The sequence below is a fragment of the Strix uralensis genome, chromosome 2 (assembly GCF_047716275.1).
Source record: "Strix uralensis isolate ZFMK-TIS-50842 chromosome 2, bStrUra1, whole genome shotgun sequence".
Taxonomy (NCBI): domain Eukaryota; kingdom Metazoa; phylum Chordata; class Aves; order Strigiformes; family Strigidae; genus Strix; species Strix uralensis.
This window is the reverse complement of record NC_133973.1, coordinates 28,842,462-28,859,869: the sequence shown is the minus strand read 5'-3', so window position 1 is coordinate 28,859,869 and position 17,408 is coordinate 28,842,462. Positions and strand designations below refer to the sequence as shown.

At 33.8% G+C, this 17,408-nt stretch overlaps 1 protein-coding gene across 2 annotated transcripts in view; it reads right to left on the bottom strand.

Moving 5' to 3' along the window:
* Nucleotides 1–17,408, bottom strand: part of NCAM2 (neural cell adhesion molecule 2) — a 322,723-nt gene that overhangs the window by 118,323 nt on the left and 186,992 nt on the right. For both annotated transcript variants that reach the window (XM_074858117.1, XM_074858118.1), the window contains exons 6-8: nt 16,180–16,297; nt 10,713–10,873; nt 1,344–1,489 (exon numbers count right to left, since the gene is read on the bottom strand). In XM_074858117.1, coding sequence (XP_074714218.1) covers nt 1,344–1,489; nt 10,713–10,873; nt 16,180–16,297 — 425 coding nt within the window. The remainder of the gene's footprint in view (nt 1–1,343; nt 1,490–10,712; nt 10,874–16,179; nt 16,298–17,408) is intronic.

Sequence of the window (17,408 nt, the reverse complement as noted above, 5' to 3'; positions counted from 1 at the left end):
TAATTTTCAATTTCTGATGTAACAAAGTTGTTTTGGGAACATTCCAAACAGAAGTGAAAAGCTACATTTGTAACCTTGGAATCAAGTGTTGTCTTGTGGGTCAGAAAGAGGACCTTTGACTTGAAATATTTAAGGAGGAGAGAAACTGTTTTGTTTTAATGCAAAACTATTAGAAAAAAATATTATATAAATACTGTTATGTTGCTCCCCAATAGAAATCACAGAGCAGGAAAATGGTAGACAGGGCCTCACATAAACTACCTCAATTCCAGGAAAGGTCAAGTCAGAGACTAGTCCAGACCAGACATCCTCCTCCGGAATACAAATAACGGAAGTATATAATTCCTTAATATATAGAAATTCCCTATAAACTGACTAACTTACTGTGTATCTAATCCCCTCAGTGGCATGATTGCTGTATAGGTCTGTCAATTGCTTTTTTAAGCATCAGCTATGAATATGTAGACATCTGCAAGAAGACTGTATTTTGCTATTTGATTATCTGGAGTAAAAATTCTGAATTAGCCATCCAGAAAGATAGTATCTCATATTTTAACCAGCACAGAGAAATTCTGTAGTTTATGTATGGAAATTAAGAAGAAAATAATTGTTCAAATACTAAAAGAAAATTATTTAATAAAAGGAAAAATAAAAAGAGCTCCGTAGAAACAGCTAATCTGCATGGTTAGGAATAACACTACACCGTTCCCTATTGCTTTCACCATTCCATTTAACTATAGCTCTTGTTCCCACAGTAACTGACTTTCTTAATAACTGACTGTCATACTGTAATCTTTCTCTACTCAACTTACTTTTGTAATAAAACATGAAAATCAGAAAACAAAATGAGAAAATAGGCTCAATTTGTAGCTACAGACTACTTGCTCTGTGCAAGGAAAAATATAAGAAAAGAGAAAAATAGGAAAAAAAGCATAAGTGGGAAATGAAGAACTCCAAGTATTCAGAATTTTTAATTTCAGATTTCTATAAGCTCCACTGCATTTTGAAAAATACTGGACAGAGTCCAAATACAGTCAAGAAGGCCTATGGACAGCCATTTTGCTCAAGGCAAAATTGAATCCCTTAGTAGGGATTATGTATGAAAATTCAGGCCTGATGAGATGAATTACCTTTCAGCACTTTAATTGCTTTTTTCTTTGTTTTCTTTTAAATTTAAAATTTAGAATCTCCATGTCTCTCTTATTACCTTGGAAAGTAGCAATTCCTTCCAATTCCAGAGGAATCTAGAATTTATCTATCTCTAAATTAATTTTCTGCTTACAAAAAGAAGATTAGCCAGACAATGCATATTTAGATATTTTAGACATTAAAGGCTGATTTACCTTGTCACCTTCAGAGAAAGTTATTCCATCAATGGCCCTTTTCCAAGTAATCTCTGGGATAGGTTCTCCTTCTGCTTCACAGGTGAGGGTGGCTTTCCCATTCTCAAACGTGGTTTCATTTTTAAGTTGTATTATTTGAGGCTGTACTGTTAAAAATACAAATTACATTACTCATCCTGCACAAAGAATGTCATGTCAAAATCTAGCTTTTAAACCACTTTTTTTTTTTTTTTTTTGTTAAAGCACATTCATTTTTATTATTTAAGATTAACTAGACGTTTAATGCTACCATCTATAAGAGCAATCAACTTTTCTGACTTCGAGGTGCAAACAACCATTTCTGTATGTCTGATGACCTGGACTCCTGGCTCAGCATGGCTGACACCCCCAGGACTGCCTGCTCCCTTGTTGGGCTATTGTAGGATGGGTCCTGACTGTTGAGGCCCCTGCTCTGGTGGTTGTGTTTCTGTGCTTTGCTCCTAGCTTCTTGTCTCTTAGGGACCAGCCAGCCCTCTCTACTCTCTGGCACTTCAGGCATGAAGCAAAGATTCAATGATTCCATGATGATCCTGCAGGAGGAACTCCATGCGCCATTGCAGGCTGGGTGCTGAGTGGCTGGAAAGCAGCTCTGCAGAGAGGACCCAGGGGGTCCTAGTGGATAAGAAGTTGACTATGAGCCAGCAATTCACCCTTTAGTAGAAAAGCCTCCAGGGATCTTAGCCATGTGCATAAATATCTCATAGAGGTGAGTACAGATAAAGGCAGAATCTTCTCAGTGGTGGCCAGTGACAGGACAAGAGGCAATGGGCACAAATTGAAACACAGGAAGAGGAAAAACTTTTTTTACTGAGAGGGTGACTAAACAGCAGAACAAGCTGCCCAGGAGACTGTGGAGTCTCCATCCTTGAAGATATTCAAAACCCAGATAGACATGGTCCTGAGACACCATCTCTGTCTGACCCTGCTAGGAGCAGGGAGTTGGACTAGATGGTCTCCAGAAGTGCCTTCCTGTCTCAGGCATTCTTTGATTCTATGATAATCTGTGTTTGTCTTCAAATACAAATTATTCAGAAAAAAATAAAGAATTATTAATATTCTTGGACTTTGATCTTCAGCAATATCTAACTGTGTTACACAAATTACTGAATTTAACAAAATTCCGTGACAGCAAAAATATTGTACTGGTATTAACATGATTAAAAACTGAATAGTCCTTGATAGAAAGCTGTTCATCCTTATTTACTGAGTAAAGTGGTAAGATACATTTAAAAAATTCCAGATATTGTTTGCATTCTTTGTATCATTTCACTTTATAGCCACAAGCCACACAGCAACTACAACTCTCAAAATACACTGTACTTTGTCAGGTTATTTACATATGCAATATAATTTCTGGTTACATATGAACACTTATTTGGAGGACTTATCTGTACAATATCATACAAGACCTCTGTTGTAGAAACTATGCATTGAATATTACTCTCTTCCATGGCATTCAAGTATCTTCATATAAAATGTTTTGGTCCTATATATTCACTCATCTATAACCATTAATAAGTTTCTCTGAACCTACCCATTTTGCATATTCAATGACACACTCATCCCACTGAAAAACCTATCATGTAATCATGTAATAAGAATATGATTCAATACGTTTACACCCAAAACCAGTGAATTAAGTTGACATGAGTGAATTAAACTTTTGGCAGCTCTTAACACTGACTGTCAACATTAAGTACATTTGTTGAAAGTAATGTATTTTCTATATAGTTTTCCCAAATTTTGCTTCAGAGAAAGCACTACTATAATATATTCTATATGAAGCAGAAAATAAACAGAGAGGTAACTTATTTTCTAATGAGGTTACTAAAGTATATGCTACGCAGAAGAGTAATATTGGTTAATGTTAGTGGATCAAAAGGGGGAAGAGAGTCAGTCAGGTTAGAAGGGAACCCAGGAAGTCATCTTGACCAACCTCATCAACATAGGGTCAACACACCCTGTTCAGAGATTTGTTGAGCACTATCTTGAAAAATGCCAAGAACAGAGACTGCACAGTCTTTCTCACCAGCCTGTTGCAGTGCCTGGCTGTCCTCATGGTGAAGAATGTTTTCCTTATGTCTAGTGTCCTTTTCTATTTTATGACCACTATTTCATTTATGACAATTGTCTCACAGATGCTGCATTCAGCACTACCAAGAAAAATAATAAAACCAGGTTCAAACTTGCTATATCCAGATACATCACCTACCTCTCTTTTATCTATTTCCACCACACCATTCTTGGTCTCACTTCTCATTCCTTATCTCCATATTCCTTCTGTTGCTTGTCTACTGTCAGTTCACCCTTTACTATTACAAATAATCTATTGTGTGTTTATTGCATAGAGATGAAAAACAAATAATACTTTACCTAACAAAGCACTGAACTAATATCCTGGTTCATTAAGATATAATCTGTGGTGAGTGACATCATGTGCAAAAGGAAAATACCCTGCATGATCGGGGGCTCTTGAAATATCAGCTGGATCCAACTTTATTGGATGCAGTAGAAGATAGTAAGCAAAGCATTACAGCAGGACATCAATTTGGCTGAGAAAACCTGAAACTCTTCTCAGTGATATAACAAGAGATGTCAGTTGAAAGAACTACAAAAAAGAATTTGAGATAAAAGATAACTATATTCAACTTCAAAATAACTTTAGTTATTACTCTCACTTTCAGGATCATACAAATGCCTATAAAATATTTTACCTTGGTACTCAAGTACTCTATTTCTATAGCCGTGTCTCCTGGCTACAATATAATCTGTTCTTTCCTTTCTCTCCTTTGATATATCATCATCCCTGGGAACAAGGTAAGAGCTATGGCAGATATACCACTCACTTAAAAAAAAAAAAAAAAAGCACAATACATAGTATTTTATGTCAGAATTTGCAAAATTTAGAATTACATTATTTCCATCACAACAAGAGGTTTCCCCATCTGGACAACATTACAAATGGTATGATCTGCTTACAATAATGCATGTTCTAAAACGTAACTGATACTCTTTAATTTTTAATCTTAGACTTATATTCTAAATTTCTTTAAGGCCTTCTTCAAATGGATCACTACAAGACAAAAAGTTTTAGCTTGACATTTTAGACAAGAGCAGCTGACATTTAAAGGAATAAGCACTGATTAATCATCAAATATATCTCGCTGACAGTTATTACTAGGAAGAAAAGAGCTCATATGGGGTATATTATTTAATGCCTTCATTTTTGTTGGTCACAAGTCCTAACTTGCTATTGAATAGAAGTTTTTACACTGACTACTTTTTGTATTACATTTTGGACATTTGAAAATACTAAAATACTTTAGTGTACATGTAAATAACAATAGTTATTTGAGAATGCCAAGACTAGTATTGGCAGAAATACTGAAACAGCTGGTTTCCCCCTCCCCAATTCTTTAACTGTTCTTTCTAAATTGACAAGGTCATTCTCAAGCTGAATTCGTATTTGCTTGCTGTACTCTAGAAAATATGAAACAAATGAAGATACAGGGTCATGGAATGTAAATCCAGGAAGCTTCCAGGTCTTTGCTGTTTTTTTCAGTCAAAAATATTGGAATATTTGTATTATAATGTACTTTAAAAAATTGTAGACTGAATGACCTGATTGAAATGAAAGAAGGCTTGAATATAGATAGGAGTTATGCTTAAACTTCATTAAAATTATTTTATTTGAAAGGTAAGGAACAGCTTATTCCTAGACACGCATTTTTAAAATATTAACAGTATGATGCTGACAAAGAAATAACATTTACTAGCTTGAAAGTTTGCTCTCTGAGCAGAGAAAGTTGATGTTAAGTTTTCTAGCACCTCCCCAATAAACAAGCTTATTTCAGATTCCCTCCTTGGTCTCTTCTGGATTTGTCTCAGAGAACGGTTAAGCTCATTGCTGTGTACCTACAGCCTCCCCCAAAAGCTTAAGAACAACGTGGATAGCAATCTGAGCTTCTGGATTTGTTGCTTAATCTGATTTCTTGGAAAAGGTACACAACTTATTGAATACATAGAGTTCTACCCATATCTTTGAGAAAGGAGTTGCATCAGACTTGGGAAGCGGCACATATATAAAGCTTGAGATAGTCCTGATTATAGCTCATCAAAACTGCTTTAAACAGCTTGTCATTAATACAAACATGGATTTACTGGTGAGAGGCTTAGTATATGTCTGTATTGCTGCCTGATAGGATCTCTTGATTAAGATGACACGTGAGGAATCATACCCTTACGCTATCTTCCTGCACAGTGACATTTGAATCATGTAGCAAAACTGCAACCCTGTCCTCCTGGAAACTGCTGGTATAATTTGAATTTAGTAAACAAGCTAAAGGAAATATCTAAGAAGCAGATTCCTGTAACTTGATTCCTGACATAATAAGGATTTGCACACACGCCAGTATGAAGAGTTGACTTACTTTAGTGCACAATAAACCTGAGTCTTTGACATGTTAAAATGGTATTACTACTTCACATTCAAAGGGATTTAAGATTTATCTTCTGACAGAACTGGCATCACTGTCTTTATAGATTGCATAATTTTTATTTTAAAAAGCAGAGGTGTTCCAAAGAGGTAAGGATGTAAGAGGGAGGAAGAAGGAATATAGAAACTCTATGGACTTTTGACACTACATCTTTAATTGATGAATTGCGCTTTGTGAAGCTGCAATTGTTACACTTCATAATATCTGAGATGTGCAGGCACAGATAGTTCCATACACAGATCCATGGGATTCCTTTTCTAGAGATATCAGAGAATTTAAATTAAGAGCTTCCATATATGTATGAACAGTATCTTAGGAAGAAAAAGAAAAAAGACAACCAATACCAAAACACATATTAATCTACTTATTAAGCTCAAAAGACAATTAATTAGGTGTGCTCCAGGCACTATAAATGTACAAGGAATGCAGTCATTAAGACTGAAAATAATGGAAAAATTGAGGCAACCTCTCACCCCAATCTCATTACAGACTTACTGCAGCCTGTTGGGTTCCAAGATACTTGGCTTCTGAAGGCCTAAATTAACCTAAATGTTTTGAATTTTAACATTTGGAACACATCTAAGAGGGATAAGACAGGAGAGGTCCACTACATTTCCTCTCATCTGTCTGATGACAGATAATAAATTAATAAAATATACTTTCTCAATAACCAACAAAAGTTACATTGAACACAGCTGCAAAAACCTTCCTGCTATACAAGATTTATATTATACTTAAAAAGAAATCTAGAAAATAAAAATAGTATGTGTTTAAACTACATGATAATTATAAAGGGTCTTTTGTAATGCTTCTTGAGGTATTTTTCCCTCATTCAACTTTCATGAAATCAACTGTCAGAAACTACTGAAATGTCAATGAAGTATTTTTTAAAATCCCAGACTACCCTCTCATTGATTATGTAGGTAAAACACATACACCGTAGAGAAATTCCTCCAATGTTTTACCAGTTCTCTTTCTAGAAATATAAATTATTAGACATAGAAATGTCTCTTTCTATGGCATATGTACAAAAGAGAGAAAGCTTGTTGAAAACCTCAACTGTTTATGCATCGTTGAATGGCAGAACCAAGCATTTGAGTGATTAAGGAGTTGAAAAAAGCAACTAAAGAACAAAAGAAATGAAATTATAAAAACTATCCTCAGAATATAAGCATTACTCTTATTAAGTATAAATGTGTTTAATTAAAGCTAATTTTGCTTAATTTATCTGAATAGATTTTTTTATTATAAGGTAAATGAACACTACCGCCATCAGTCTGGAGAGGGAATGAAGAAATGAAAGTTTAGGCCTGAGAAGGTGAGACGATGTAGGAAGGCTTTAACGTATAGAATTTTCTTGACTGCTCTTAAATCAACTACTTGTTATGTTATTTTGGAAATTTTTGTTGGGGTGCCCATAGTTGTAAAAATGTGGTATTTCATAATTAAAAATGCTAATTCACATGTGTTTAAACACACACACACACACATATACATATATATATGATTAATTACATCACAAAACAAATCAAAGAAAACAATGAAACTGAAAAAGATGAAAGGTAAAAGAGATATAAAAAGTTGTCTACCAAGCAGAGACAAATACTAAAAATATTTTTAAAGAATTCAAGGAAGAACACCTATGGTTTCAAACTGTTCAGAAGGAATAAACATAAATCAATTTGTATCAAAAACCTTAGTACAAGTCCTAAGGATTAACACAGATGAAATCTTTTAGGTAGTAATGGATAATGATACAGGGAAAACTATTGCAGATAACAGGATGACAGACAGAGATGATCAGTAAGAAATTCTCTGAGGGAAATAGGGCTTTCTTTACTCTTCCATGTCTTATTAGGTAGAACAGATAAAAAGCACTAATAAAGATGAACAACCAGAGAGAGCAGGGTGTATGCCTACAGGTTTCTATACACGTGTTAATGTTGCAGAAAAACTGTCAGAGTAAGAATTAGATATGAGGACAAAACAGCTTTTTTTAGCACTTATACTGGAAACACAACGTTAAACAAAAATATCTAGGTCACGCATGGAAACTAAACATACGCAGCTGTTAGATGGCACTAAGATGGGCATGTCCACTCAAAAGTGCAGAGTATTAGAAATTTGCAATGCTTAATGCTATATTACTATTATTTTTATTGCATTATGGTTATATGACTGTTATTACAAGTTTCAACCCCGCCAGAGCCCTGTTGTAGTAGAAACAACAGTCATTGCCCCAAGGAGTATACATTGTAAACTAAAATTAAAGATAGCAGGTATGCGAGACAAGCAAACTAATGGAGTAGGAAAGAATAATGTTATTTAATAGGTCATTTTAACACAAACTGGCTGTTTGTGTCCTATTTAGCTATAATAATCAGCCATCTGGCTTGCCATTTTCAGACTGCATTTTTTGGAATACATTTAAGGGGAAGAAAAGTGTAATAAATTGTTGGCTGTATATATGACTGGGAGTTTAATCTGTGTGAAAGAGACAAAAGAAAAACTAAAGTTCTTTGTAGGAGAAAATACAACTCTGCTCCACATTTTCAGAGTGACAGTAGAGGTGAACTTTGTAAACGCAGTATTAGACTAAAATTACATTGAGCTTTAGAGATTACAAATAAGGTAAGAGGCTTAATTTATGATACTATTCCCTAAAGTCAAACTAACAGCATACAGATTATTATAATCTAATTTAAATATATCCAATAGCACACAGGAAAATTAACTCTAAATATACATACTAAATGATGTGCTCGAAATTAGCTATAACCACTCAGGAAAGAGACCTGGGAGACACTGCAGGCAGTTCTGTGGAAACACCAGTTCAGTACTGGGGGAGAGCCAGAGAGGCAAACAGAATATGAGAGGAGGCACCGAGATCAAAGCAGAAGCAGCACTGTGCTGCTGAACAGTCAGGTTCTCCCCACGATGGGAATCCTGCATGCCATTCTTGCCTTACCATTTCACAAACAGGGGATTATAACTGGAAAGGTACAGGAATGCATGGTTCACAGATTCATAATGGTTTCCACAGTAGGAGAAACTAAATAGGCTGGAAACTCGCAGCTTAGAAAATAAATGAACTGGTAAGATAGAAAACTACATTTGATGTAAAGAACATACAGAAAATTATTCTTCACTTTTTATCTTAAAGTAAGAATTATCAGCCAAAGAAATGAATAGGCTCCAAACTTAAATGTAAGAAATAATTTTTCATGCAAGAAAGAAATGATTTAAGGAATTCAGGAGTTTAGGATGTTGGGGGAAACAAAAAGGATGTGTAGGTTCAAAATGGATTAAACAAACTCGTGGTATCTATTAAATCATTTGGATTTAGCTTTCTGGAGAGTTCCCAGAACAGTGATTGTTAAAAGATGGAAGAATGCATACAGGAAATATTCACTCCCTTTCCCTATTGCTTGCATTAAAAAGTTACCCTGCTCTAGGCAAAAACTAAGTAAATTTCAGCCGCACTTAAACTTAACTCAAATAACATGCAAAATTATTTCTGTCTGAAATCTCCCTAACTTCATATCACACCTAGTAAGTCTTTTCTATTCCTTCAATTTTTTTTTTTTTTTATTTTTTTTTTTCAATTTTGGAAACACAATTTAATGAAATGTTTTGTTTTTCCACAAAAATCTTCAAGATGCTGTAGATCTTGAGGCTGGGATGAAATTTAAAATTGCATTTAATCTTCTTTCATTGGAAAAGTAATTGAGAATAACATTCAAGTACCTCAGAACAACAAAGTGTGAGTTTCTCAAATAGAAAAGAGTGGAATGCACACAGACACAGCTAACCTGTTCACCTGATGCCATGGCTTCAGGCTCAGGCTTCCAGATCCCAAGTGACAGTATTATCCAACCCAACAACTTAGCTCTTTCAGTGCAAGCTATCAGATTACCTTCTCCTGTTAGAACTGTTTCACTTTATATAAATTACTATTAGTTTTAACTGGGACTTAAAATTTAATTTCCCATGCTCCTATGTACATGCTTTAGCTGTTCAAATATAAATGGTCTTTCTCTCTACTACAAGCTATAGTTAATGTAAAAACCCCAACACATTACTTTTTTGTAGGTTTTTCACAAGTAAACTACAGCCTTGATCCTACACAATGATTCTGAGGGAGGTTTTATAAATTCTCACAGATGCTTACTCTCACTAGGTTATAGCTATACAAAACTTCAAAGAAATTAACACTTCTATGTAAAGGAGAAAATCATGAACACAGATTGGATGGTAGAGCACAGAATGAGAAATAAGAGCTTTCATGTTATTACTTTTATCCTTTGAAGCTCAGATCAGACAATATTTTTGTGACTACATCTGCAACCATGCACTTAAAAAATAAAAATCGAGAAAGAAAAATTAAAAAAATCAGGAACACCTCTGCATGGTGTCTTCTTATTAACAAAAAAAAAAAAAAAAAAAAAAAAAAAAAAAGGCAGCACAAACAGCACTGCTTAGAAGTCTAAATAACCTGTTTTTTCCCCTTTCAGAATTTTCCCCTTTCTCCTCTTGGTTTTCTTGCAAGCAGCCAGCTTTTAAAGGAAAATCAGAGTGAATTAACAATTTAACACTCCATTGTACTGTATCTGAAGAGTAGAAAAGCAAATGCCGAAGATAGCTCTTTCAAAATTAAATTCAGGTGTAAAGGTTAAAGTAGCCAACAGGGAGGAAAAAGCTGTAAAATTATACAGAGTGGTTTGCTGCATCAGTAGACGCCTTTCAGGAATACTGTTCCACTGTAAATTGCGAATTGCTATCTCAGTTCCCTGTTTACATTTAAAAAGGATGGAAAATACAATGCAGTACTTACCAAAAACTTGAAGGAATGTCTGTTTTTTATCATTTCCTGCTTTGTTTTTAGCATTACAGATATAAGGACCCGCATCAATATTTTTTATATCTTTTATTGTTAGTTCTGTATTGCTTCCTCTCAGCATATATTTTTCATTTTCTTCAATAAGTTTACCATTCCTAAAAAATAAGAATGATGTATAAATCAACCAGTAGGTTCCCAATTCTGAAACAATGTGCTATGGAAGCATCAATATGTTAAAAATAATCTTTGAGGGAAGAGACTGCTATTATGCTAGCCTCAAAAATGCATTAACTCGTGAAATAAACTGGCAGTATGTATAGAAGGGGAGTTGATTTTAGCATGACAAAAATTGTTCTGCAGGATCACAAGTGTTGTTTCATAAGAATGTGCACATTCTAGACACAGGCAAAGCACTCTGAACTGTATTTTGATGTTCAAGACCCCAGCTTCACAACTTTATTATCAGGTTCTAAAATATATACATATTATAAATACTATAATATCTTTATTCTTCATTTTCAATATTGACTTAATGTTAGAAAAATGCTTGTGAATAGAACTCTAACATATCGCTTACACTCAAGGAAGGAAATCGGTTTGACAAATACATGCTTGTATGTGAGAAACACTTAAAAGTGTATTTTCTAAATGTAGCTGTTGCAGTTCACATTAGTAACAATGTACCAACTTATAAAAAATATTTTAAATTACCCACAGATAGAGCCTATTGGCACATAAAGAACTCTTCCAAAGTATTTCCTCTCAGTTGTGTTTGGCTAGCAACTTAGTAAGCAGGCATGTCTCCAGATGTTACAATGAGTTCTGGCCAGATGGTACAGAACTAATAAAACCTATGAACAATTCTGAGGGCTGATCGAGGCTTGACCAGTCCATTTGAGCACCTTGGCATACACAGATTATCAAACCAGTTTCTTTTTCAAGAGTGCAATTTTATCTTTTTTTTTTTTTTTTTATTTCTTCTCATTCAGCCTAGTTTGCTGTAGGCTTCTTTTGATCTTATTTCTGTTAAATCAACAACTCCTTCTCATAAAACTCTACATAAAAATTGCCTGAATTTCATAAGCATGGATAAATATGCTGACAATGCCAACTTCTTGAAAACAAACTATTTGTAAGCTGAAACCAATACGCATTACTGCAATATTCTATTCAATATGCCTAGTTTAGGACATCTAGTTTTATTTCAAGATTTAAGCAAAAATGATTTTCACTTTCTTCTCACGTAATGCTAATAACTACATATATTTCATGTTTTCTAAAATAATATTTTCCCTAAGAGCAAGAATACTGATTTTTTCTTGGGAACATCAATATGTGTTAATAGGATACCCCTGGCATCTATATTGCCTGCATCTTTAGTAACATTTTTGTAACTAACTCTAGTCTACTTAGCTGTGCATTTCAAGACATTATTGTGATACTTGCTCATTTCCTTTCCAAAGCAAATAATAGAAATTGTTTTGCAGAACAGGAAAGGTCTAATTTTCCACATAGGTGGTTTCACAGAAAAAACCCTAGTGATTTCTGTTAGGAAACAAAATCTATATTCAAGGTCAGAAATAGTTTCCAAATGCCTGTTATCACAAATATCACCTATATCTATGACAATTTCTAAGAAGAAATGAGATTATGAGCATTTCCCTGGGCCCTCTAGCTAACAGGAGAGATTCAGATTGATGCTGATATTGGAGATCAGGAAAACATGACTAACATATTAAAAGCGGATTATTTCTTTTGTCAGATAATTCTAAGTCCTGTCAGTAAAGATAAGGGGATTGATCCAGCTAAACTTTACTTGTGTAAATAATCTTCACAGATGTAAACAATCATCATATTTTAAGCAGGACTATTCACATGAGTAAAGATCTCCAGTTCATGACCTGTACATTGGGATCTTTATCTTTCAGTCCTGGCTAATTTAATTCTATTAGTATACTGCTTCTCCGAAGGTTATACTTTACACTAATGTAATATCAGCTTCAATAGAGATATCAGTTAAGTGGTGAAAGAATTAGATTCTCTCAGTCCATGAAATATCAACAAAGTATATACGCATACTAAATAGAGCAGCAAGTAAATCTTGCTGACCTTTCTTCTTGACTAGGCATTTCAAACTAATTTGTCAGTGGACTAAAGCATTTTTTTGAGAAAGATTGACATATTAGTTCAGATGCCCCCATTTTAAATTGACAAAATCTTAAATATTGTCAGCACCTGGAAATGAAAAGGGTCAATGCAAATAATTAAGGCTTTACCACATTAGCTACTGCCTTAAAGATCTTAAAGCTTGAAACTACTGTTTTGTTCAGCATCTTGCTTACAGTCAACGCAGCGGGATAAGCCACCTCAATGGTACTGTCATTTGACTTTAAAAATACAGCCACTTTTCATGCCCTAGCTGAAGTTGACCTGTTAAATCAGTTCACTGGAATCTGAATAGGATACAAAAGAAACGAAACTCAAGAGAATTTATTTTTTAATTGACTAAAATACAGTGGATTGTAAGGAAGGTAAGACTACACAATGATAAATCCAAATTATTCAGGCCTTGCTAAAGAATCTTCAATAGAGTGAATGAGAAAATAATTGGTGTCAGAGCCCATTTTAAAAGGCAACAAAGACGCTAGAACACTGAACTGTGTATAAAACAGATCCTTAATCTTGATGAACCATCTCAATATGTACAGATATACTTTCTATACCATATAATGAAAATCCTCCAACAGAATGGAGTAGAAATCATTCCCACCCTTTTTATCAGAGCTTTTCCTCAACTTTCCAGAATGCTCAGTGTACTTTTGAATGTTTTACAAAGAAACATTATTCTCTGTTATAACAGTCTGCATCTCTAGACATTTTTCCTTAGCATAGCTATGTATTCAGAAGACAGACTTCCATTAAGTCACTTACTTATACATACCCATTTCATAGATGGTTAACCTGAGGCAAATTAAATAAAATGACTGAACTCACGTAGATAAACAGTACAGTTAGGAATAAAACCAGACACATGAAACCCACAACTTGCTGTAACCAAAGGTTATAATTCTTCCAAAAGCAGCATTACATTTAATAAAATTCAAGATGTAATTACACTTGTTTATTAAAAAAGAAACATATACATAAAACTGAGGTTAATATCACCTTATATTCAACATCAAAAAGTACACTAAACAGGATGAAATTGGGAATATGACATCTTGGCCATTAATTCTGATAAATGGTTTCAATTTAGTTCTCAATGGATAACAAGCATATTAATATCAGATAAATCAGTTTTGATAGACTTTCCTACCACTGACACTGCTTTCTAGTTTTTTCTCAAAATCAAGAAGGATTACGTTGATCTAATTTTCCTATGCTCAGTCTAATTTCTAAAGAAAAAGCATCTGAAATACTCTAGAAAACAAAGGTATTTATCTTGACATATCTGTGAGATAAGGACAAAGAGAATAAATCAGCTGATTCTGAATCCTTTTAACTGTCTACCTATATGTTAGTGAAAAGGGACCCAAACAGTTCAGGACAGAGATTTCAGAAATTTGATACAGAAATTTAGTACTGGAATACAATTTAGAATCAAATTTGTGTCCTCAAGAAAAAATAATTTAGCTCCTCCCATCTTTTTTTCCCTGTTTGCAGATTAATAATATCCTGTCACAGAGACCAGAGGTCTTTTCCACCTACCACTTTACAACCTTTCACTGTCAGGAAATAAAAAGGCAAGAGTATTTTCTATTGACAAGAACTTATAGCCTAATAAGACTAAATGAAAAAAGAATAAAAAAAACCCCAAAAAACAACAGGGAAGGGAGGCACATAAGCCAATATACCTCACTATGAGACAGTTCCTGAAATAGGAACAGAAGTTTCCGCATTTAAGATTCAGTTCCCAGTACTGTGAAGCTTTTGTAATTCACAAGCTGTGAAGCTTTTGTAAAATCTTTACAAAAGATATTTAATGAATGGTTTAAAAAAGTCAGTTGCCGCAGGCGCTAGCAAACCAAAGGAAAATCCTTCTGTAAGCTCTGATCAGTAGTGACAGAGATAAGTGTCTCTCCAAGACACTTAACCTGTGTACATACTGTAATATTTATAAAATACTGGGAAAAAAAACCCACAACTGTAAACAGAGATATACACAAACTGGAAATTTATGCATTCTTTCTTAACAATATAAAACATTAATGTTGGTTTTCTTACAACAAGGTCATTTAGGATACCAGATTTCAGACAAGTCTTAAGAATTTTGGCCAGAGAAGACAGACATTGTAAAAAAATTACTTCAAAGACATCAAATAATCACAATATTCAACCTTAGTTTGAATTTAGTATCAGTTCTTTAATTTGGGCTCTGTATATTTTGTTTTTCTTTCTCCTCCTCTTCATTATATTTTGAATTCTAAACCACATAAAGGAATTCACTTTACATTCTATTTATTTATATATTCTGAGATTCAAATTGCACAAAAGAAAAAATTAAATCCATATTTGACTTATGGCATGTTAAGATAAAGGTGTCAGTCAAAGGAAGATGACATTTAAAATGAATCTAACATTGTTCAAAGATTCCAAAGGAGATTAAGAATTGATAAAAGTCCCTTCTATGTCCATTTTGAAAATGCAGTGACCTTTTAATTCACCTTAAATAAGTAGATGCAAATTATTCAGGTCTAAAATAGAAACGTGCAGTGGTGTGAGGTGCCTGAGATACTTTATATACCAGAACTGATGCATATCTTCGTTAGAATTGAAAGAATATAGTGTATGGATATTTAAATTTTTACAAATGTTATAAGGTAAGTGCTCCCAAAGGACATAGCCATACTATGTTCATGTCATTGATAGAATCAAAAACCACACATGAACTTTAAAAGCAGCTCCATTTTCAAAACATATTACAATTTAGAAATTGAAACTTATTCGATGAAACATTCCCATATCCTGGAGGTGTCTAAAGCCATACCTCCTTCTGAATCTCATTGAAATGAAGAATTAGAGTTAGAATCTATTTTTATAGATGGGGAAAATGTATTTGTTATCAGTATTGCTGATCTGTACTGGATATTTATTTATTGCATAACTGCATATGTTTTTACCTGATGCATTCATGTGCAAAAGTTGTGAGAGTTTTGCTTGTATTTGCAATATGTACTTATTGTTTCAGCTTTATTTGTTTCCACTCAAATATGAAGAAATCATGTCAATATGACATTTAGTTACTTTTTACATTTATCTCACTTGCTCGTAACCTGAATTTGTGTGAATTCATTCACTTATTAATACTGAATCTAGCTTTTGATTTTAGAACAGAAATGGACCGCAAATGCTCTTAAAATTCAGTAAAGAAATTAAAGTTGCACAGCTTAATGGACTGTGACAGAAAATCGTGACACTTTAAAACAATGTGCTCTGATGTGCAGACCAGAACTGAGCTTACCTATACCAACTGATTTCAGGTGGAGGTGATCCAGCGGCTCTGCAGAACAAAGCTATTGTCTCTCCTCGATCTGCAGTGGCATTAAAGGATTTCTGTAGCAGAGTAATTGCAGGGGGAACTGAAAAATAAAACATTATGTTCTATTAATGGAAAAATTATTTTATGTGTTTCTGGAGAAATTTAAAGCACAGGATAGGATCCTTTGTTAATTTCGTAATTTATGGTTACACTTAGGGATCAAGTTACAATATGAATCACTGTTACTATATTTTTTTACTTTTCTTAAACACAATATTTTTAATATGATCAGGACATTTAGAACCTTTTATTTTCACTAGAATAAATTCTTAAAATGTCTTTTTCAGCAATTCTTCAATTTTCTTATAGAACACTTTAAAGTGATAAAGCTGACATACAACTAAGTACTGATGTCAGACAGTGCTTTTAAAACAGGTGTCAGTATGTAGTAGTGATTATGCACACTGAATTCTTTTTACTGAACTGCATACATCATGTGCAGGAGTATCACCAGCTTCAAAAGGTGAAAGTTCATAGAACCCAATGGATACAATCTATTTTTGGAAACCATATTTCCAAAAATTATGTTCTGAGGTTGGCAAATTTTGTCTGATCTTGATGGTATGAAGTTATTACTAAAATTGTAACAGTTTGCAGAGAACCTCTAGCATCATGAAAAACAGAATAACATTTAAGACAGAACAACTGATATTTAACATCTCTGATGATATGGTAATTTTAAGACAGCTGTTCTAAATTTGTTTCCATTAACTATCAAGCAAATAAACAAATAAAAACAATTCCAGCAGATTGGAAGGAAGAGGATATGTGGAAAAGAAAGAATGCCAAGGAAAATGGGAGGAAAGGGAAAAGATTAGAGCTTCACAAAATAGAGGTCTCTGCAAACAAGAACATCTTGTCATCAGAGCAACTCAGTTATCTTTTTACCTTTAACTTTCACTAGGGAAAAGAAGGAGAAACAGGCAACCCCAATGAATTTGCTTTTGACTTCCCATTGAACTTTCACAGGTTTTTCTCACCAACTGTTGAGAATCAACTTCTGTTGCTTTGCATCAAATATTTTAGTTTTAGTATTCTACTTCAGAAGCCTTTTCAGCTTCTGAACCTTAAATATAACAAATTATTTAAAAAGAATGTACCAGAATTATCAATGATCAGTAAATAAATGTTGTTATGTACTTTTCACACTT